We start from the raw sequence: 22,339 nt of genomic DNA on the forward strand, positions 1-22,339 counted from the left end.
CTGACGGTTTCTGCGCATGAGCGGAAACGTCAGAGGAAGAAGCAGCCGAAGAAGAAGTGAAGCCGCTGCGGGAGGAACTAAAATGTCTGCTCCGAAAACCATCCCGAAAGACGCTCAGGTAACGGCGCTGAAACAGTCCGGTGGAGGTGTGTGTGACGCGGAGCCGCAGTTTAAACTAAACACGGCCGCTGTTTTGAGTAAAAACTACAGGGAGCGTCGGTAACGGACGCGTTTCTCTGAGCCTTCTGAAGCGGCAGCTAGCCTAGCAGCTAACGTTAGCATCGCACCGCCGTTCACAACAATAGCCACCGGCTAGCGTGTTAGCCTAGCTTAGCCGTTAGCTGTTTTTGATATTGACAGACGCTGGATTTAATGAAACATTAACGGTCAGAGTTTGACTGAGACACTGTGAGGTGAATTCAGAGGGTCAGTGAAGTACTCAGATACTTTACTGCTGTAAAAGTACTTGACCACACAGTATAAATACTCCGTTACGTGTATAAGTACTGCACTCCGTGTCAGATCAACAGATAACATGGTCAGCTCGGACCTTCCTGGGTCTGATTCATATTTTGTTGAAATAACGTCGTTATGTTCAGTAACTGGTGTTGCAGCCTTCCTCTTTAGTTCCTGAGGTTTATTAAAGACGTTATTGTTCCATTCATCACCATGTTTAATATTCAGGGACAGTTATGGTTTGACTCAACTTTATATTGAGTTTATTCTCTAATTAAAACCTGCTCTTTACAGGTTTATTTTAATTTTAATGCTGGACTGGGACTTTGTCACACACATTCCTCATTTGATATAAATACAGGTTAATATAATGTAGGTGTGAAGTGTTGCTCACCTTCAGGCTTTATTGTTGTCTGACCCTGACTGTGTCGGCGCAGGTGATGATCCAGATCCTGAAGGACATGGGGATCACAGAGTACGAGCCCAGAGTCATCAACCAGATGTTGGAGTTCACCTACAGTGAGTGAATCTCTCTGTTTAACAGAGACGTAAACATCACATACAGATGGCCTTTAGATTCATGGATTACTGTTTCTAACCTGTTCCTGGTTTAATAATGAGGACTCACTGAAAACATATTAATCATTGTATAAAACTTTATTGTAATCTCAGCTGTTTTCTCTTATTAAACAAGCTGTTTATTTGTTCTGAACCTCAGGGATCAACAGACTTAAATTCAGTCGAACAGGAGAAGATAAAGGAGATAATCACGTGTTGACACAGTGAAGCTCAGTAAACACTCACATTAATGCAGTCACTTCCCCTGTCGATTAAACTGCAGACGTAAACAACCGATCATGGTGTTTAACAGAAGTTGAAGTGTCATCGTCAGTCTGCGTTCTGTTTCTCTTCGTAGGATACGTGACGACCATCATCGAGGACGCCAAGATCTACGCCGCGCACGCCAAGAAGTCAAACGTGGACGCCGACGACATCAAACTGGCGATCCAGTGCCGCATGGACCAGTCGTTCACCTCGCCGCCGCCACGAGACGTCAGTTACACCTCGGCTCAGTCTCCTGCTGTTTGATTCGTCTCCTCAGCTGTTTGTTTATGTTCTGTTTCCTGTTTCCTGTTGATCAGTTCCTGTTGGAGGTTGCACGGCAGAAGAACCAGACTCCTCTCCCTCTGATCAAACCTTACACCGGACCTCGACTCCCCCCAGACCGCTACTGTCTCACCGCCCCCAACTACAGACTCAAATCCATACAGAAGAAGGTAAAAACGCCGTCACCTGTTTCCTCAGGTTTTATTTTACTGATGTTCGGCGACACTACAACTCTTTTTCTTCCAGGTGTCGTCGTCTGCCGGCAGGATATCAGTCCCTCGCCTCAGTGTCGGCGCCGTCTCCAGCAGACCGACCACGCCGACCCTCGGTGAGCATCTGACATCAATATGATAGGATTCCTACAGAAACAGATCCTTTAGTTTAACCAGAAACATCTCTATATATCTCTACCAGACCTCATTGACAAAAACAGGGATTTAACCAGGAGCTGCTGGAATACCACTGCCTCCATCTGTTAGTGTGTCTGTGTTACTGTGTGGTACTTTTACTTCAGTAAAGTATCTGATTACTTCTTCCACCACTGAGAAGTCTCACAGTAACACAAACACACTAACAGATGGAGGCAGTGGTATTCCAGCAGCTCCTGGTTAAATCCCTGTTTTAGTCAATGGAGTCTGGTATACTGTTCTGACCTGTGTTTCCTCCACAGGAACTCCATCTGTTCAGTCCGTTACCACTAAAGTTGGAGCTCCGGTGTCTCTGACGGGTCAGAGGTTCACCGTGCAGATCCCTCCCCCCTCCCAGACAACCACCACCAAAACCAGTAAGAACCCACGTCCTCTTCAGTTTAACGTCAGGGTTCAAAGCTGGCTGGTCCAGTCTGTTAAATCTACACGTGTGGGGGAGTCACAGAAAAATAAGACCAAACTAAAACAAAATTACTTTCATTGCATTCAAAAGGTCTAATAATAAAATACAGTCAGATAAAAGCTGGAGAGCAAATAATGTTTATAAACCATAGCTAATGAAAAGCCAGACTGAGGCTGTTTTGCTGTCAGGTGTCAGGTGACAGTCAAACTTTATTAGAATCACTATAGACTATAAACTATTCACATATATTATACTATTCACACGCTTTGAAACTTGCAGCTTAAACAATGATGCGGCTAATTTGTAGATTTTTACGGGCTAACGAGCTTCATACCGCCAAAACATTTAGACACCTGCGGCTTATAGATAAGTGCGACCTGTATATGTACTTTTTTTTTCTTTTTAACTTTAGTGGGTGTGGCTTATAGTCAGGTGCGCTCAATAGTTTGGAAATTACGGTATTAAGTTTCCTTTATGTGGCTTTACAAAGGAAATTCTCCCTCTTGTGGCCAAAGTGAGTCTTACAGTTAAAAACACCAAAGAGACTTGAACTATTCCACGTTGGAAACATCAATGGGAATGAACAGGAATTGACTGTAAATTTGGGTTTATTTATACAAACTGTATCATATGTAAACATAAACATGTTGTTACGTCTGAAGCTGAAAACTAATACACATTTTAAAAACATTTTTCACTTGATTTATTTGTGCGTAGAACTTTGATTCTTAAACATATTCCCGACTCAATTTATATTAAATCTGGTTGTTTTAACAAACATTATGCTGCAAGATGGTTTTTCCAGCTACATGTGAGTTCCCTGTTATAGGCTAACCTGTTATTTTGCAGATTTCCAGTTTATTCCCGTTTATTCCCGTTAATTCCCATATATTCCATTTAATTCTCACAGAAAACTTCCAACTTTTAAACTTCACCAAATTTTGCAACTCTACCTGAGAATGTGACATAATCTGAGGAAACAACAGGATTTTTATATATACAGGTGTTTAAGATGTACTGACTGTGTTGAGCGTTGGTAAATGTGATGTGTTATAAAGTTTGGAAATGTCAAAATGAGAATTTTTACTGTTCCCTCAAACTCATTTATTTCCAAACACTGAAAATGTTCATATGAGAAGTGAAAGTAAGTAAATACTAAACCTGCAGCTCCTTCTAATGTTGATGCTCTGTTATTTTATCTACTTTAAAGAAATCTTTAAATTTCTTCTCTTCTTTCTGAAGTAGTTGAAATAAAAAGTAACATCATCTCTGTCAAAATGGCCGCCGTTGAGCTCCACCTTCTTCTTTGCACAGAGGTCGCAGTCTGAAATCTAAAACAGTCTAACCTCCTCTTCTCCTCTCGTCTCCATAGCGACGCCGTCCACGCCGGCTGTCTCCAACGTCCTCATCAACCCGTCTCTAATTGGCTCCAAAAACATCCTCATCACCACCAACATGGTGTCGCAGAACACCGGCGGAGAGTCGCTGAAGAGGAAGCACGAGGACGACGACGACTACGACGCTTTATGACGGCCAGACTGAAGATGACCATGCCTCTTTTTTATAAAAACAAATCTCCTTTTTCCTAATCCTGAAAAAGTAAAGAGACTGACCCCTGTTACTCAGAACCTCACTGTGTTAGTTTAAGTTTTCTAGAACATTTGTTGAAGCAGTTGGAGCCTCCACCTGTTCACACTGGGAGTTCACCAGTGAAACCAGTCTGAGGTCTCCAGTGAGTGTTAAAGCTGGACTGTGGATTCAAACCGACAAACAGAAGCTTCAGTGGAGCAGAGGAAAACCTGCTCTGATGTGATTTACAATAAACTATTGAAATAAACACTAGCCGCTCCTGTTTTTAAAGGAAAGATACCAAGCTGCTGCTAAAGTTAGCTTGTTTTTAGGTTTGGATTCCATCAGTGTTCATCGTTCGGGGGGGTTTGTTAGGAGCTGAATTATCCACAGAGGTCTCCTCTTCTCTAAAACAAACAGAAACAATGAGTGAAACGAGTAAAAACACCAAATAAAGTAGTTTCACGTTAAAAGTCAATTTTTTTCCGATGCTTTTAGGTGGACTCAGGCCAAGCTGCTGCTAATGTTAGCTCAAACTGTTAGCTCAGTTTGTTTCTATGTCAGGATTCCTTCAGTATTAATGGTTCAGGAGGTTTTTTACCAGTAGCTGATTTATCCACAGAGGTCTCCTCCTCTCTAGAACAAACAGAAACAATGAGTAAAACCAGCAAAACACTGAATTTAGCAGTTTCACTGTAAAAAAACGTATTTTCTCCGGTGCTCTTCAGCTGCTGCTAACGTTAGCTTAGTTTGTTAACTTTGGATTCCTTCAGTGTTCGTCGTTCAGGAGGTTTTTATTAGGAGCTGAATTATCCACAGAAGTCTTCTCTAACAGACCAGGTGAATAAAATCTGTGAAACGCTGGATAAAAGAGTTTAACATAAAAAATCTTTCTCTATGAGGACATCAGAAGGGGCTGTTAGCCATCAGCTCACAGAGAAAATATTCGATTTAGATTCTACAGTTATCGTACATGTTTAAACATTAAATCTAATCTCTTTTATATTGACTTTTATTCATTAAAATGAAACTCTCAATTTATGACCTTGAGCATGACTGTTGGTTGTAATCATTTGGAGAAAGGTTCGTGTTTATTACTAAATGTTCTGGCAGTGGGTAGGATCTGAACTAGACTCTGTTGACCTGGCTCGGATTCTTGGGGGCAAATATATATTCACAGTGGCACTGACCGGAGCAGACTCAGCCAACCAATCAGCGTTTTGTCTGCCGACATTGCTGCCGTGTGTCGTCACCGGCCGTACGTGGGTCGGCATTGACAGTGACTGAGCAGAGCAGAGTAACAAAGAAACATGGTCAGAAAAACGAGTGAAAATACGGAGTAAAACCACCGTTTGAGTCGTCGGCTTCGTCGCTTTGTTTTGTTAGAACTGTGAAAAACTTCATTACTGAAGAAGTCTGAATGTTAAAACGAGTTTGGAGCCGTTTTTCTCAAAGATGACAATTGGTGCTAAGGTAAGGCTAATGAGCTAACTCATTAGCGTTAGCATTAGCGTTCTTTTTTAATGACATAATTTGATTTATTTGTGTTTTCAGCAGTTTGTGGTGAGAGTGTGCTTGTGCGTGACTGAAGCTTCCCTGACATGAATTGTGAGTCTCTAATGTGGACAGATGAAAACACAATGGTCATCTCTTGGTCTGTGTCTGGTTAGTGTTGTGTCTCATCCTGAACATTTTAAATCTAGTTTTGGATCTCTGCGTTGTCAGGATGAGATATATATACATATATATATATATATATATATATATATATGTATATATAATGATATATTACATTGATTCCAAAAATGTTAAGGCAGAGGTTCAAAAATACCAAAGTTATCTTTCTTTAATAATATACAGCTGTTTGTTTTTATTCATTTTCTGAAACCGCCTGCAACTTTTTGTTAAATGTTGTGGTTCAGCTGTAATGTTGAATATTTCTCTATGTTTCATGGTTAAACTGTTGATGAGGAATAGGTAGTAGTGTATTGATCATTTTCCTTCGTGTGTTTCTCTTTGATTTCCTCCAGGTGTCACCACTTCGTCCACGACATCGTCCACGATCGCTGAGACGTCGTCCATGACTCGTGGTGACTCCCCAATTAATTTGCATTGTCAGTGTTCAGAGAGACTTTGTCAATAATCTCAGAAATATTGTCCACAATCGCAGAGAGTCTTCGTACAATGAAGTTCTTTGAGACCAGGACAGAGGCCTCCAGGTAATTCACAAACACCTTTACATCAACTGTCCAACACAGAGCACGGACATCAAACTGTTTATGTTGAGTATTCAAGTAATATAAAAATAAGTAGCCATATCGTAAGATGTAATAGTCACAGTATTCAGTTAATAGCTGTAGCTTGCGACAGTAAAAGTTCTCTGCAAATACAAAAGTAATTTGTAATGAGAAGAGTAGTATGTAATGCTAAAAGTAATCTAATATTAGTGGTAACAGTTAAAGAAATGTTTAATATAAGAGCAACACAGAAGTGATAGAATTCAGAAAAAGAAGTAAAAATGTCACGTTACAAGAAGGCATCAAAAATGTTATAGCATGCTTTTAAAGATTCCTAAAAATGTCATACTATACTATGTGCAAATGTCAAAAAATGTCATTATATGTAAGACACAGTAGAATAAAGCAGCAAAAGAAAATCACAGAATTGCATGTGGTCAAAAATGTCATAAAAATTTCATAGTATTCAATTCAATTTTATTTATATAGCGCCATATCACAACAACAGTCATCTCAAGGCACTTTTCATATAGAGCAGGTCTAGACCGTACTCTTTAAAATAGGTATTTACAGAGAGAGACCCAACAAATCCGACCAAATCAAAGTATAGCATGTGGTCAAAAACAATGTAAAAATGTCATAAAAATGTCATAGTGTAGTAAAGTGTCGAAAACCAATCAAAAATGTCATAAAAAATTCATAGTATAGCACGTGGTCAAAAACAATGTAAAATGTCATAGTATAGCATGTGGACAAAAATGTCATAAAATGTCATAGTATAGTAAGACATCAGAAATGTCATAGTATAATATGTAGTCAAAAACAATATAAAAATTTTATAGTATAGCATGTGTTCAAAAATGTCATAAAAATGTCATAGTATAGTATGTGGACAAAAATGTCATAGTATAGCATGTGGTTAAAAATGTCATAGTATAGTATGTGGACAAAAATGTCATAAAAATGTCATAGTATAGTAAGGCATCCAAAACGTTATAAAAACGACATAGTATAGTATGTGGTCAAAAATGTCATAAAAATGTCATCGTATAATATGTGGTCAAAAATGCCATAAAAAATTCATAGTATAGTATGTGGACAAAAATGTCATAAAAATTCATTGTATAGTATGTGGTCAAAAATGTCATAAAAATGTCATCGTATAGTATGTGGTCAAAAATGCCATAAAAAATTCATAGTATAGTATGTGGACAAAAATGACCAAATCAAAGTATAGCATGTGGTCAAAAACAATGTAAAAATGTCATAAAAATGTCATAGTGTAGTAAAGTGTCGAAAACCAATCAAAAATGTCATAAAAAATTCATAGTATAGCACGTGGTCAAAAACAATGTAAAATGTCATAGGCATGTGGACAAAAATGTCATAAAATGTCATAGTATAGTAAGACATCAGAAATGTCATAGTATAATATGTAGTCAAAAACAATATAAAAATTTTATAGTATAGCATGTGTTCAAAAATGTCATAAAAATGTCATAGTATAGTATGTGGACAAAAATGTCATAGTATAGCATGTGGTTAAAAATGTCATAGTATAGTATGTGGACAAAAATGTCATAAAAATGTCATAGTATAGTAAGGCATCCAAAACGTTATAAAAACGACATAGTATAGTATGTGGTCAAAAATGTCATAAAAATGTCATCGTATAGTATGTGGTCAAAAATGCCATAAAAAATTCATAGTATAGTATGTGGACAAAAATGTCATAAAAATTCATTGTATAGTATGTGGTCAAAAATGTCATAAAAATGTCATCGTATAGTATGTGGTCAAAAATGCCATAAAAAATTCATAGTATAGTATGTGGACAAAAATGACATTAAAATGTCATAGTATAGTAAGGCATCCAAAACGTTATAAAAACGACATAGTATAGTATGTGGTCAAAAATGACATTAAAATGTCATAGTATAGCATGTGGTCAAAAATGCCATAAAAAATTCATAGTATAGTATGTGGTCAAAAATGACATTAAAATGTCATAGTATAGCATGTGGTCAAAAATGTCATAAAAAATTCATAGTATAGTATGTGGACAAAAATGTCATAAAAATGTCATAGTATAGTAAGGCATCCAAAACGTTATAAAAACGACATAGTATAGTATGTGGTCAAAAATGTCATTAAAATGTCATAGTATAGTATGTGGACAAAAATGTCATGAAAATGTCATAGTATAGTATGTGGTCAAAAATGTCATAAAAATTCATAGTATAGTATGTGGTCAAAAATGACATTAAAATGTCATAGTATAGTATGTGGTCAAAAATGTCATAAAAATGTCATAGTATAGTATGTGGTCAAAAATGACATTAAAATGTCATAGTATAGCATGTGGTCAAAAATGCCATAAAAAATTCATAGTATAGTATGTGGTCAAAAATGTCATAAAAATGTCATAGTATAGCATGTGTTCAAAAATGTCATAGTATAGCATGTGTTCAAAAATGTCATAAAAATGTCATAGTATAGCATGTGTTCAAAAATGTCATAAAAATGTCATAGTATAGTATGTGGTCAAAAATGACATTAAAATGTCATAGTATAGTAAGGCATCCAAAACGTTATAAAAATGACATAGTATAGTATGTGGTCAAAAATGTCATAAAAATGTCATAGTATAGTATGTGGTCAAAAATGACATAAAAATGTCATAGTATAGTAAGGCATCCAAAACGTTATAAAAATGACATAGTATAGTATGTGGTCAAAAATGTCATAAAAATGTCATAGTATAGTATGTGGTCAAAAATGACATTAAAATGTCATAGTATAGTAAGGCATCCAAAACGTTATAAAAACGACATCGTATAGCATGTGGTCAAAAATGCCATAAAAAATTCATAGTATAGCATGTGGTCAAAAATGTCATAAAAATGTCATAGTATAGTAAGACATCAGAAATGTCATAGTATAATATGTAGTCAAAAACAATATAAAAATTTTATAGTATAGCATGTGTTCAAAAATGTCATAAAAATGTCATAGTATAGTATGTGGTCAAAAATGTCATAAAAATGTCATAGTATAGTAAGGCATCCAAAACGTTATAAAAATGTCATAGTATAGCATGTGGTCAAAAATGTCATAAAAATTCATAGTATAGTATGTGGTCAAAAATGTCATAAAAATGTCATCGTATAGTATGTGGTCAAAAATGCCATAAAAAATTCATAGTATAGTATGTGGACAAAAATGACATTAAAATGTCATAGTATAGCATGTGGTCAAAAATGCCATAAAAAATTCATAGTATAGCATGTGTTCAAAAATGTCATAAAAATGTCATAGTATAGCATGTGGTCAAAAATGACATTAAAATGTCATAGTATAGTATGTGGTCAAAAATGCCATAAAAAATTCATAGTATAGCATGTGTTCAAAAATGACATTAAAATGTCATAGTATAGTATGTGGTCAAAAATGACATTAAAATGTCATAGTATAGTATGTGGTAAAAAATGTCATAAAAATGTCATAGTATAGTATGTGGTCAAAAATGACATTAAAATGTCATAGTATAGTAAGGCATCCAAAACGTCATAAAAACGACATAGTATAGTATGTGGTCAAAAATGTCATAAAAATGTCATAGTATAGTATGTGGTCAAAAATGTCATAAAAATGTCATAGTATAGTATGTGGTCAAAAATGCCATAAAAAATTCATAGTATAGTATGTGGTCAAAAATGACATTAAAATGTCATAGTATAGTATGTGGTCAAAAATGCCATAAAAAATTCATAGTATAGTATGTGGTCAAAAATGTCATAAAAATGTCATAGTATAGCATGTGGTCAAAAATGTCATAAAAATGTCATAGTATAGTATGTGGTCAAAAATGCCATAAAAAATTCATAGTATAGCATGTGTTCAAAAATGTCATAAAAATGCCATAAAAAATTCATAGTATAGTATGTGGTCAAAAATGTCATAAAAATGTCATAGTATAGCATGTGGTCAAAATGCCATAAAAAATTCATAGTATAGCATGTGGTCAAAAATGCCATAAAAAATTCATAGTATAGTATGTGATCAAAAATGTCATAAAAATGTCATAGTATAGCATGTGGTCAAAAATGTCATAAAAATGTCATAGTATAGCATGTGGTCAAAAATGTCATAGTATAATATGTAGTCAAAAACAATATAAAAATTTTATAGTATAGCATGTGTTCAAAAATGTCATAAAAATGTCATAGTATAGTAAGGCATCCAAAACGTTATAAAAATGACATAGTATAGTATGTGGTCAAAAATGTCATAAAAATGTCATAGTATAGCATGTGGTCAAAAATGTCGTAAAAATTCATAGTATAGTAAGTGGTCAAAAATGACATTAAAATGTCATAGTATAGTATGTGGTCAAAAATGACATTAAAATGTCATCGTATAGCATGTGGTCAAAAATGTCATTAAAATGTCGTAGTATAGTATGTGGTTAGAAATGTTTTACCTTGTATATCACAGCTTGTTTAACTTTTCCAGTGTGTGTGTTGATTTGTTTCAGCATATTACCTGAGCTTTGTTGCTGTGTATGTTTACATTCAGGTCACTGAGTAATGTTAGCTTGTTCACACATGACTCCCTGTATTGTTTGCAACTTGCAGTCCTCCCCCTTCAACCTGCCACTTTCTGACTTGGTGTTGAATAAAGGAACATTCCTTTGTTAAAATCTCTTTGTGTTTGTGATTTCATTTTGGTGTTTGTTCAAATAAAGACTTCTGAACTCTGAATATTTACCTGGTCTGTTTAATATTGTATGAAAGTAAATATTACCAGTCTCCCTACACACTACACACTCACTACAACTACAAATCCTTCAGCTATTAATTTTTATTAATGTTACGGCTTTTTAGCCACTGTTAGCCAGAGACTAGGGTTAGGGTTTCAGTTTTAAGACAGAAACTAGGGTTAGGGTTAGGGTTTCAGTTTTAAAACAGAGGCGAGGGTTAGGGTTACAGTTTCAAGACAGAAGCTAGGGTTAGGGTTATAGTTTTAAGACAGAAACTAGGGTTAGGGTTAGGGTTTCAGTTTTAAGACAGAAACTAGGGTTAGGGTTAGGGTTTCAGTTTTAAAACAGAGGCTAGGGTTAGGGTTACAGTTTCAAGACAGAGGTTAGGGTTAGGGTTAGGGTTTCAATTTTAAAACAGAGACTAGGGTTAGGGTTTCAGTTTTAAGACAGAAACTAGGGTTAGGGTTTCAGTTTCAAGACAGGTTAGGGTTAGGGTTTCAGTTTTAAGACAGAAGCTAGGGTTATGGTTATAGTTTTGAGACAGGCTAGGGTTGAGACAGCTATTAATTTTTATTAATGTTACGGCTTTTTAGCCACTGTTAGCCAGAGACTAGGGTTAGGGTTTCAGTTTTAAGACAGAAACTAGGGTTAGGGTTAGGGTTTCAGTTTTAAAACAGAGGCTAGGGTTAGGGTTTCAGTTTCAAGACAGGTTAGGGTTAGGGTTTCAGTTTTAAGACAGAAGCTAGGGTTATGGTTATAGTTTTGAGACAGGCTAGGGTTAGGGTTAGGGTTTCAGTTTTAGGGTTAGGGTTAGGGTTAGGGTTTCAGTTTCAAGACAGGTTAGGGTTAGGGTTTCGGTTTCAAGACAGGTTAGGGTTAGGGTTAGGGTTTCAGTTTTAAAACAGGTTAGGGTTAGGGTTTCAATTTTAAAACAGACTAGGGTTAGGGTTTCAGTTTCAAGACAGGTTAGGGTTAGGGTTTCAGTTTTAAGACAGAAACTAGGGTTAGGGTTAGGGTTTCAGTTTTAAAACAGGTTAGGGTTAGGGTTAGGGTTAGGGTTAGGGTTAGGGTTTCAGTTTTAAAACAGGTTAGGGTTAGGGTTTCAATTTTAAAACAGACTAGGGTTAGGGTTTCAGTTTTAAGACAGAAACTAGGGTTAGGGTTAGGGTTTCAGTTTTAGGGTTAGGGTTAGGGTTAGGGTTTCAGTTTCAAGACAGGTTAGGGTTTCAGTTTTAAAACAGAGGTTAGGGTTAGGGTTACAGTTTTAAGGCACAGGTTAGGGTTAGGGTTATAGTATTTAGCTAGAGGCTAGGGTTAGGGTTTTTAGCCAGATGTTAGGGTTACGATTTTAAGGCTAAGGTTAGGGTTAGGGTTTCGGTTTTTAGCCAGATGTTAGGATTAGGGTTAGGGTTACACTTTTAAAACAGAGTTTAGGGTTAGGGTTAGGGTTTTAAGACAGATGTTAGGGTTAGGGTTAGGGTTTTTAGCCAGAGGCTAGGGTTAGGGTTAGGGGTTAGGGTTAGGGTTTTTAGCCAGATGTTAGGGTTAGGGTTTTTAGCCAGAGGTTAGGGTTAGGGTTAGGGTTAGGGTTTTTAGCCAGAGGTTAGGGTTAGGGTTAGGGTTAGGGTTTTTAGCCAGAGGTTAGGGTTAGGGTTAGGGTTTTTAGCCAGAGGTTAGGGTTAGGGTTAGGGGTTAGGGTTAGGGTTAGCTTAACAGCTTAACTGGGTTAGGGTTAGGGTTAGGGTTAGGGGTTAGGGTTAGGGTTAGGGTTAGGGGTTAGGGTTAGGGTTAGGGTTAGGGTTAGCTTAACAGCTTAACTGCAAGCTGCAAATAGAGAATATTTGATGTTTTTACATTAGAAACTGAACTCAAGAGTTAAGTTGCAAAACTTTATTGATTTAGATGTAGAAATTTAACAAATCACAGCAAAGATAACAACAGAAGTTTGACCATTTGGAGACACTTTGTTTTATTCTCTCACCTCACATTTACAAAAGTGATGAGCACACATGAGGATAAGCTTATGAAAGACATTCACACACTTTTTTTTAAACATAAAACATACATACTATAATATGACATTTTTATGACATTTTCGACCACATACTATACTATGAAGAGAGAATAGCGAAAGAAGAACATAGCATAACATGGGTTCCAATAAAATGTAAGGTGATGCCAATAATATTTGTGACATTTATGACACTTTAAATTCTATTTTGGATTTCTATTACTTACTTTTTTAAATTACATAACTGTTACTGTTGCAATCTACATCTAGTATCAGATTACTTTGATTATTACATCTTTCTTTGTACTTATTATACTATACTATGACATTTTCATATTTTTGAGGCCTTACTACACTATGATATGACACACTTCACAGACACACTTCTTAGAAACTTAGTAATAGTTTGAAAGAGTGCAAGTAGAAACACAACTCTGAGTTGTAAAATCCTGTCTCAGAGTTTTATGAACCTTCATTATGAGGAACTGTGCAGAGTTGCTCATGCACCAGACGCCAGTTCTCTCCATCAAAGAGGCCAAAACTTCTGATGACAGGACAGCAGTGAGTGTTAAATGAACGATAACAAAGGTGTGTTTTTATCATTATTATTATTTAGTAATACACATGATGCCAAAAGTTAGATGAGCATTTCTATCGACTCAGGTTATCAGACCTCAGGTTATGTTTCAGCTTGGAGAGAATCAACTTCTTTAAAAAAAATACATTTGTTGGATTGTTCCCAATCTTGTTTTAACCTTGTGGTGTTGGTTTTCTCAGATTGCTTCTGCTGGACACGTCATGTTAGACAAACTGAGGATAGAGGAACAAAGTTTCACACTTAAAGATGACACAGATGAAATCAGGATTGACCTGTGGGGAGAATCCATCGAGCAGCTCCGAGGAAATTCAGAGGGAGACTCTGTTAGGGTGGCCAATCTGAGGACCAGTTGCTACTTCAGTCTAACTACTGAGTCTGTGAAGAGATTCTTGTTCAGAAACAACTGAAGAGAAGCTGCAAATCAGTCAGTTTAGAACAATGAACACAATTTTATAAAAAGCTCCAGAAACAGTAAAATTGATGAGCTAAAGATTCAGCAGTGACATCATATGTGAGGCTTTAGACGATTAAAAGAAGTAGAGTTTAGCGGTCTTCATCACAAGCTAACCCAGATAAACTCAACAGGAGTCTGAAGGTTTTCAAATCATTTACCTTTTTGAAGTGAATGATTAAAACTTAAAGGCTTCAGGTTCAGGTCGGCTGTACCTGTCAGGTCCTCTGAAAGCAAAACTTTCTCGAAGTCTCAAGAAACTTGTAAAAAAATACTTCATCAAGATCTGAGATCCTGAGAAACTTTTACAAACTCTCCAGAAAAATCTCACAAAAGCTTTGCAAGATCTCAAGAAACTTTCAAGAGATCACACAGAACTTTTGACTTTTCTGGCTGCCATTTGGGAATCGGCTAAAAAGAAGAATCATGGAGGAGGATTTTATACATTTCCTGAGATCACGATGGCCTAGAACAGGACGCAAAGGGACGAGGTGGGCAGAAAATTATGGAGCCTGAGATAGGACATGAAATAAAAAAAAAATTAATGGTTGAAAAAAAAGAAACTGCTAATTTTGCAAGATCAAGATTCTGAGAAACTTTTACGAGATCTTGTGAAAAATCTCGCAACAGCTTTGGATGGAAAATTACAGAGCCTGGGACGGGACATGGAGTAAAAAATAAAAACAATGATGGTTGAAATTTGGTTGAAACTCTGTAGAGAGTTTTGTGCAATCTTGCATGAGTATATTTTTGTTTTCAGATCAGATTTTTTTTTTTTTTGTTACTCCATGTCTTCTCCTGGACTCTGTCTCCCTGACATTATTCACTGACTTCATGCAAATAAAGAACCATTCCTGAAAATCTGAATAAAAATTAACAGAATAATCTTAGTTTTTCCTCACACTCACTTTATTGCAGAGGATTATCCACCATAATAACTTTGTCACATAAACATCGTTCATTTTGAGCCACAGTCGCTTTAACAACAAACAGCACAGCATGAACATTTTTTACTTTAACATTTCTATTTCTTCAGGAAACAGCAGGAGGATCTGAACGGTTGATTTACTGTCGACAGGTTGACGTGTTTGTTTCTGATCAGTTTACTTCAGCAGATACAGCAGAGTTTCTTCTTTTCAAAATAAACTGACTCAGTTCAAACCTTGTTCATTTAAACCCAAGAAAAAAATCTGAAGCTGAGGTGGTCAAATGTTTGGTCGCTCAAAGGAATGACGGAATGATTCATCCCACAACAACAACAACAACAACAACACAGCAAACATGGAAGCTTTTAATTTGAAAATAAATAATTAAGGTGATGCCTGACCTCCACCTCCCCCCGTCACCACATCGCCCTGAACTGACATTTAAATACTCAACTCGGGTGAAATCATAAACGGTGTGGACAGAAGATGACCTCTGGCTGCTGCTGATGTCAGGTGGTTCAGAGGTCGGAGGTCAGGCCCAGGTCTTCGCAGCAGATCTTTATGTCACCATGTACTCCTGCCGCTTGTTGAGTCGGACCTGGCAGAGCGAGATGGCGCCTACCGCCACGTAGATGCCAGCGGCGATGAAGCAGTTGATGCCGACCTGGTTGTACAGATTGTAGATGTTCGAAGGAGGATTTTGACTGTGGGAAAGAAGAGAGACGGGAACTGGATCAGGACTGGGATCACTCACACCTGAGGGGGCAGGTGATTCTACTTCCTGTTTGTCAGGTGTGTTTTTTGTGGTGACTCACTCTTTCCAAATGTCGTCCTCATTGAACGGGACGTCCTCGATCAGCACAGCTGACTTTGCGGTGAAGAAGATTCCCAGCATCGCCTGAAACAGAGAGGGTCAACATGAGGCTCGGGGACCCAGTAGAGGCCACAGGAAGTGTTGGTGGAGACAGAGCTATCACTGAGTATCACAGCTCTTTATCTTTATTAACTGGGTGAATTAGAACTGCATCATTTTAGTCACTTTCTAAAGCAAAAATGACAAATATTAGTTGTTGTCAGATTCTTAAATGTGAATATTTGAGGATTTTCTTTGATAATAAACTGAATGTTTGAGTTTTTAACTGCTGGTTCCACAAAACGACATTTTGAAGATTTGTTTCCACCATTTTCTTCCACTTTTTAGATAAACTACTGATGGGTTAATTAAGAAAATAATCCCACCTCTGGTTTATTCATTCAGTCAGTTACAGTTTTATGACTAATATTACTCCCTCTAACAGACAACGCTTTTTAAAACCCCTTTATTTATTCTTTTAAGGAAACAGAGACTTTTAAAGACCTTATTAATGTATTTAACATCTCTGACGGCTCCTGTGGACGTCCAGCACTGGCGAGTGAAACACAGCTGGAGTTATATAAGACACGTCTTCACAGGAAAGTTAGAGCAAATACTTAACATTTATAAACATTTAAACCTTCCTTATAGCTGCTTACATTTATTAAATGTTTGTATCCCGTTTAATAAGGTTGAATAGCAGGAGTACAGTGTTGATTTAATGCTGTAACAGAGCAGTGTTTTTTAGGATTAACAAATATAATGTATTTTTTTAGCCTCTGCCATCATTAAAAAAAGAATCCAAAGAGAAATGAATCATTAGTTACAGCTTGAAAACTCATGTAAATCAAAGATCCTGTATTTTCTGGTTTCACACTGTGGAGGTGGAAAACCTGACTTCCTGCTCTCCAACATCACATGACAACAAAAATAAAAAGTCACATGATTCATCTGAAACAGTCTCCTGCCTCTGGAGTTCCTCAATTAAAAAGCATCTGAGTCAGGGACAGTTTTCCAAGATGGAAAATGTTTTGAATCAGTCTGATCCTGGTTCAAACTGATCTATAACTATCCGTCAATAACTGGACAGATACCAGAATTAGCCGGGTCCTCTGTGACATTCTGGCTCCTGTTTGAACATTCATTTGACTGGAAACCCAGGCTTTAGCCATGTCCATACCTGGTGTAGTTAACCACAGCAGAATGAGATTTAACCTGAATCAAAATCAAACCTAAACAGATCACTGTCATAAAAACAGGTTAAAACATCCAAGTTCACATTTAAGAAGCTGAAACACAAACCTGTAAAAATGGCTGAAATGATCTTCATCGTACAGTCAATTTATTTGATTAACTGGTTAATCGACTGCAGCTTCAGTATTGATTACTAACATTTCCTAACAGGCGTTTAGCTGGGCCTAGTCAGGCTCCGTCTATTAACCGGAGACACATATCTGTTCACTGGCTCCTGCGCGGTAAATACCTGCTTTATTCAGTTTAGAGAGTCTCTGCGACTTTAACAAAAACGTCGCTTTTCTAAAAACGTCCTCTTCTCCGCGAACATTTCTTTAGCTAAACAGTGTAATTCCAGCAAATAGTCGGTTCCAGAGATCCATATGTCTTACCAGCATTATGACGCCCCAGATGCTGATCACGATCCCGCACGCGGCCATCTTCGGCCCGCAGAACAGAAGCGACGGCATGTCGGTGTCCGCTCGTGTCGGTCAGTCGGAGCTTGGTTTTATTTTTGATTCACTAAAACTGAGAAACGTTTTAAACCGGAGGACGACAGCCAGACCGAGGCTCCCTGTCAGCTGATCCTCATCACTCGGCTTTACTCGGAGGGGTTCGATAACCGCCGTGACCGGCAGCGAAGCGACCAATGAGAACATCTCACACTACACGCCCCGCCTCTTCCGCTGAGACTGACCAATGGTGTGCGACTTCCATTCTCGCGCAACTTTCTCTTCATCCCGTCTTCCTTTTGTTGTCCGATATTTACTGTTTTTCTCTGAACATGTGATTTATTCATAATTAAAAATAGAACCGCAGCGCTGAACGTGTGCGCGTCCGACAACACTTCGTTTTTAAAAATCTCCCAGAGCTCTCAATGGAAGCCCGCTAACGATAGCGAGCTAGCTAACGTTACAGAAGCTAACTTTAGCTAGCAGCTAGCTGTGCACGGTCGTGTTATTGTTTTGAAGACATTTACAGAAAAAGCTTCAGATCCTCCAGCGAAATGACGTCCGCCTCCGCCAAGGTGAGTCTGGACTCTGTTAGAAACCGGCGCGTGCACCAAACTGAACAGTAACTGTTAGAGAGCAGGTCACACAGCTGCACACCAAACCTCATTCAGAAATCTCTCAATTTAACGCGTTTGCCTGTGGCGCAAAGACAGACTTCATAAAAAGTGAATTTACTTTTTCCCTATTACATTATAGAAAGTAGTGGTAGATTCGGCATGTAGTTGATGTGGAAAACCTGTAATTTAAAAACATAAATGGAAACATAACTGATTAGTGAGCTGCGATATGAAGCTCCTCAGTGACAGTCAGGGCTGCAACTAAAGATGATTTTATCTCTATTGATAGTTTGATCCACAGAAATGTGAGATGAACGATCTAAAACACAACGCTGCAATAAAATGAAATATTGTTATTGTACTGTGTTTTGTTGTTTTGTGTTATTTGACACTGTGGAGGTGGAAAAACTGACTTCCTGCTTTTCAAAAACCACGAGGACAAAAATAAAGAGTCAAAACCCAAAGAATTCACTTAATAAATATATAACAGAGAAAAGTAGAAAATCTGAGACTCAGAGGATTTCTGGCATTTTTGCTTAAAAACATCTTTAACAATGAGCTGTTTATAAAATCGAGTCATCAAAAGTAACAATTCTCTGATCAATTTGTTACTGAAGAGGCTGAAAACATGAAATATCAGATATTTTCATTTAAATATTGATATGCTGCTGATTGATTTTCTGTCCTCTGATCAGTTAATCAGCTTACCTCATCAGCAGACTTCATTAGGAACCTCTCACCACATGGAGACGGTACTCTGTCGTCATGGTTACAGTGATGCTGCGTCTCCGTGACTTTGACCTTTAACCTCTGTCTCTGCAGGTGGGGGAGATTTTCTCAGCAGCAGGGGCAGCCTTCACTAAGCTGGGGGAGCTGACGATGCAGCTGCACCCGGTGTCCGACTCCAGTCCTGCAGGGTGAGCGCTAACACGCTAACGTACTTCCTGGTTTGAGCGGCCATTTTGTGTGATGAATAAAGATGGAGTCTGTGTTCGTCCTCAGAGCCAAATGGACGGAGACGGAGATCGAGATGCTCAGACTGGCGGTGCGTCGCTTCGGAGACGACCTGAACAACATCAGCACAGTGATCAAAGAGCGAACTGTGTAAGTGCGCCTGCGTCGTTAACGATGTTCGGCTCAGAAGCTCCGCCCCTGTGCGGCCAGGTTGTTAACTTCCTGTTTCCTGTGCAGAGCTCAGATAAAGAGCACGGTGAAGAGGAAGCTGTACGAGGACAGCCGAGTCCCCATCGCCTCCGAGTCGCCGAAGAAGAACGTCAAGAAGTCTGCTGTCACCATGACGTCAGCGCCCGCTCCGGCTGCACCCGCCATGATTGCCGTGCCGACCTCGCAGGTCGTCGTGGCGACAGGGATGCAGAGCAGCCCCTCCCTGGCCCCGCCCATCAAGAAGCAGAAAACGGCAGGTGAGAGACGACAGGAAGTGACTCCTGGCCAATCAGATTTACTCCTCCTCTTCCTCATCTTCCCCTCTTCTTCTCCTCCTCTTCCTCCTCAGACGTGACTCTCAGTGCTCTGAATGACTCGGACGTGAACAGCGACCTCGTCGACATCGAAGGACTCGGTGACGGCTCCTCCAGCAAGAAGCTCAACTTTGACCAAGGTCAGTGTCACAGCTCGTTAACAGCAGCAGCTCGTTAACAGCTCGTTAACAGCAGCAGCTCGTTATAATGATAAATAAAAATATGCAGATGATGTCAATCTGTTGAGTTTTACCTGTGGTTTCCTCAGAGAGCCTGAACCTGGACTCCAGCCTCATCATGAACTCCAGTGACCTCCCCCTCCTCTCCCGCTGACCTCTCAGAGGAAACACGTCTTTTAGTTTTTAATACAGTTCCTCGTTGTGTCACCTGACGTTCACCTGTCAACGAACATCAAGGTTTTTTTTCTTTTTAGTAAAAACAGACTTTTGGATTAGAATTATGTTTTCATCAGATTTTAGTTTTATTTTTCAGTAAAGTTTCTGTTTTTCCAAAAAGAATCAGGTTCAAGAGACGATTTAAAATGAAACTGTCGTGTAATTAGATGACGAATCACTCAGTCGTTTGTGCTCAGTACTTATTTCATTAATCCCTCAGAATAAATGCACAATAATATTTGAAAACAAAACTTTCAGTTGTTCTGAAGATTTTTCCAAAACCCTCAAAGACTTTTCTAACTGAGAGAAGAAAATAAGTTTACTGAACAAACAAGTAAATAACATGAGGAGATGGTTTATCAGAAGATTTCACCTGGAGCCTTAACAGGACTTTTATTTTGAAAGATAAGTCTGGTCTTAATCTGTATTTTTCTTCTTGTCAACAAATTCCAACATCACTTCCTGTCTGTGGCTCTGAGCTCATTGGTTATTGCCGAAGATGTAATTATTATTTCATCGCTAACGAAGCCCTAGTTAACATCTTTTAATAAGATATGTACACGATACCTGTACATAGTTTGTTTATGTAGGAGAAAAGATTTGTTGACAGAAAGAAAAACATAGAAAAGCAGAACGTGATCAAGATGGCGGCTGACGACAGAAAATCTGATTCTGACTCAAACCTTTTCTTAATCAGTGGCTGATGTAAAAACATTGTTTTAATTATGTTAAGGGAAAAAAAACGTAAATAAAAAAACTTAGAACAATTTTCTCATCTTTTCCTGTTTTTGTTTGGATGTTGGAACCAAACAGTTTGATGTTTTAACGAACAGGACGACAAACCGCAGCATCGTTCAGACTCAAACCAACAACTAAATAAAAACAACAAATTAATCAACAAAGAAGGGAGTGTATTTGACAACGCATTAAGACATCAGAATTTCTGAGATCAAAGTAGTAAATTTCTCTATTTAAAAAAAAAAAACTTTTTTAATTTACAGAAAGTTTTGTGATCTTTGAACATAACCTCCTGGGAGCAGTTTAGAGGCGCAGTGTAAATAATCATGGCAGCAGACCTCAGGTAAAACCTGTCCACCACCATAGTTCGTGTTAATCAGGAAGTTACACCTGACGTCACTGAGCGACACCTGAAGTTACTCTGATAACTTCACTTTGTAGATTCTGTTTATTTTGTGTTTGTTAAACTAAAATGTTCCCACACTGCTGGCCTCAATGTGCCCAGAGCGTCTGAGGCCTCGAATAAATTTCTTAAAATTTGGTACAAACGTTCACTTGGTCTCAAAGATGAACTGATTAGATTTTGGTGTTTTTTTGGCCGTAACTCAAGAATTCACAGGTTAATTAAAGACAACTGGACTTGTTGGCGGAGGCAAAAACCACAAGGTGGTGATTCTAGTTTCATCAGGGATTAAAGTTTTAAACAAGACACAAACCTTGAGCTGCTCAAAGACGGGTCATCATGTTCAAATGTGAACCCAGGATTTGGCTAGACGCACTGTAAACACAACAAACAGAAAATTAGAAACTTGTAATAACGCATTTAATTTGAAAAACTGAAACAGAAAATGACAAACTTACCTTAATTATCTTTACATGATTAACAAACTGTTCCTGACAAATAACACACAATATTTCCTGGTATGGTACAGATTTTCTTTTATTGATAGTTTTCATATACAATATACATACTTTATATATATATATATATATATATATATATATATATATATATATATATATATATATATATTTTATAGTGTGTACATGAATTGTTTCCACTAAAAGGTCATTCTGCATCATTTTTACAGCCATGAGCTCATCAGGAGGGAATGAACACTTGAATATAGACTTTTGTTTTTCAGTTGCATAAAAATACATCATCTCATTTGTCTTATGTAGAGAATTTGTCCAAAAGAAAAAGAACAGAAAAGGAAAAACTATTTACACTTTGAAAATACTTGTGTGAATGCTTTCATAGATGTGCTTTTAGTTCCCTTTATCATATCAAACTCTAGCAGCCCTTTTTAAAGTCGTATCTCACTCTGGTAGACTCTCATCATTTTTTAGCACCGTCGAGCTACAGCTAATGATTGTTTCATTATCGATTAATCTACTGAGTAATTGTTAGTCAGAAATTGCGAAAAAATGTCAATGTCAACATCGTAAAGTTGATAGCGATGTCCTCAGATGCCTCGTTTTGTCCGACCAGCAGTCCAAAACCCAAATCCTCCCATTTCAGAAGCTAAAACCCGACAAAGCAGCATTCTTTTCAACAGTTGCAAATTTGTTCTGTCAACTGACTAATCGATCAACTGAAAAGCTGTTTCTGCTCCAGTTCTGAC

General features: G+C 37.7%; 3 protein-coding genes across 3 annotated transcripts; 2 read left to right on the forward strand and 1 right to left on the reverse strand.

Annotated features, from left to right (window-relative positions):
- On the forward strand, positions 1-4,231 carry taf9 (TAF9 RNA polymerase II, TATA box binding protein (TBP)-associated factor). Its single transcript, XM_018667247.2, has 7 exons — positions 1-118; positions 894-975; positions 1,373-1,509; positions 1,599-1,733; positions 1,810-1,891; positions 2,234-2,347; positions 3,767-4,231. Exons 1-7 carry the CDS (start codon positions 17-19, stop codon positions 3,922-3,924), a joined length of 810 nt encoding a protein of 269 aa, XP_018522763.1. The 5' UTR covers positions 1-16; the 3' UTR covers positions 3,925-4,231.
- A 10,678-nt stretch (positions 4,232-14,909) lies between these two features.
- On the reverse strand, positions 14,910-17,655 carry rnasekb (ribonuclease, RNase K b). Its single transcript, XM_018667211.2, has 3 exons — positions 17,427-17,655; positions 15,764-15,846; positions 14,910-15,652 (listed from the first exon to the last, which is right to left on the reverse strand). The coding sequence occupies exons 1-3, from the start codon at positions 17,502-17,504 to the stop codon at positions 15,508-15,510; spliced, it is 306 nt and encodes a 101-aa protein (XP_018522727.1). The 5' UTR covers positions 17,505-17,655; the 3' UTR covers positions 14,910-15,507.
- A 72-nt stretch (positions 17,656-17,727) lies between these two features.
- Positions 17,728-20,743, forward strand: cunh17orf49 (chromosome unknown C17orf49 homolog). The gene is made up of 6 exons (XM_018667210.2): positions 17,728-18,061; positions 18,926-19,020; positions 19,106-19,207; positions 19,295-19,524; positions 19,617-19,721; positions 19,850-20,743. The coding sequence occupies exons 1-6, from the start codon at positions 18,041-18,043 to the stop codon at positions 19,912-19,914; spliced, it is 618 nt and encodes a 205-aa protein (XP_018522726.1). The 5' UTR covers positions 17,728-18,040; the 3' UTR covers positions 19,915-20,743.
- The last annotated feature ends 1,596 nt before the right edge of the window (positions 20,744-22,339 follow it).

This window comes from Lates calcarifer, unplaced genomic scaffold (genome assembly GCF_001640805.2).
Source record: "Lates calcarifer isolate ASB-BC8 unplaced genomic scaffold, TLL_Latcal_v3 _unitig_5878_quiver_531, whole genome shotgun sequence".
Classification (NCBI taxonomy): domain Eukaryota; kingdom Metazoa; phylum Chordata; class Actinopteri; family Centropomidae; genus Lates; species Lates calcarifer.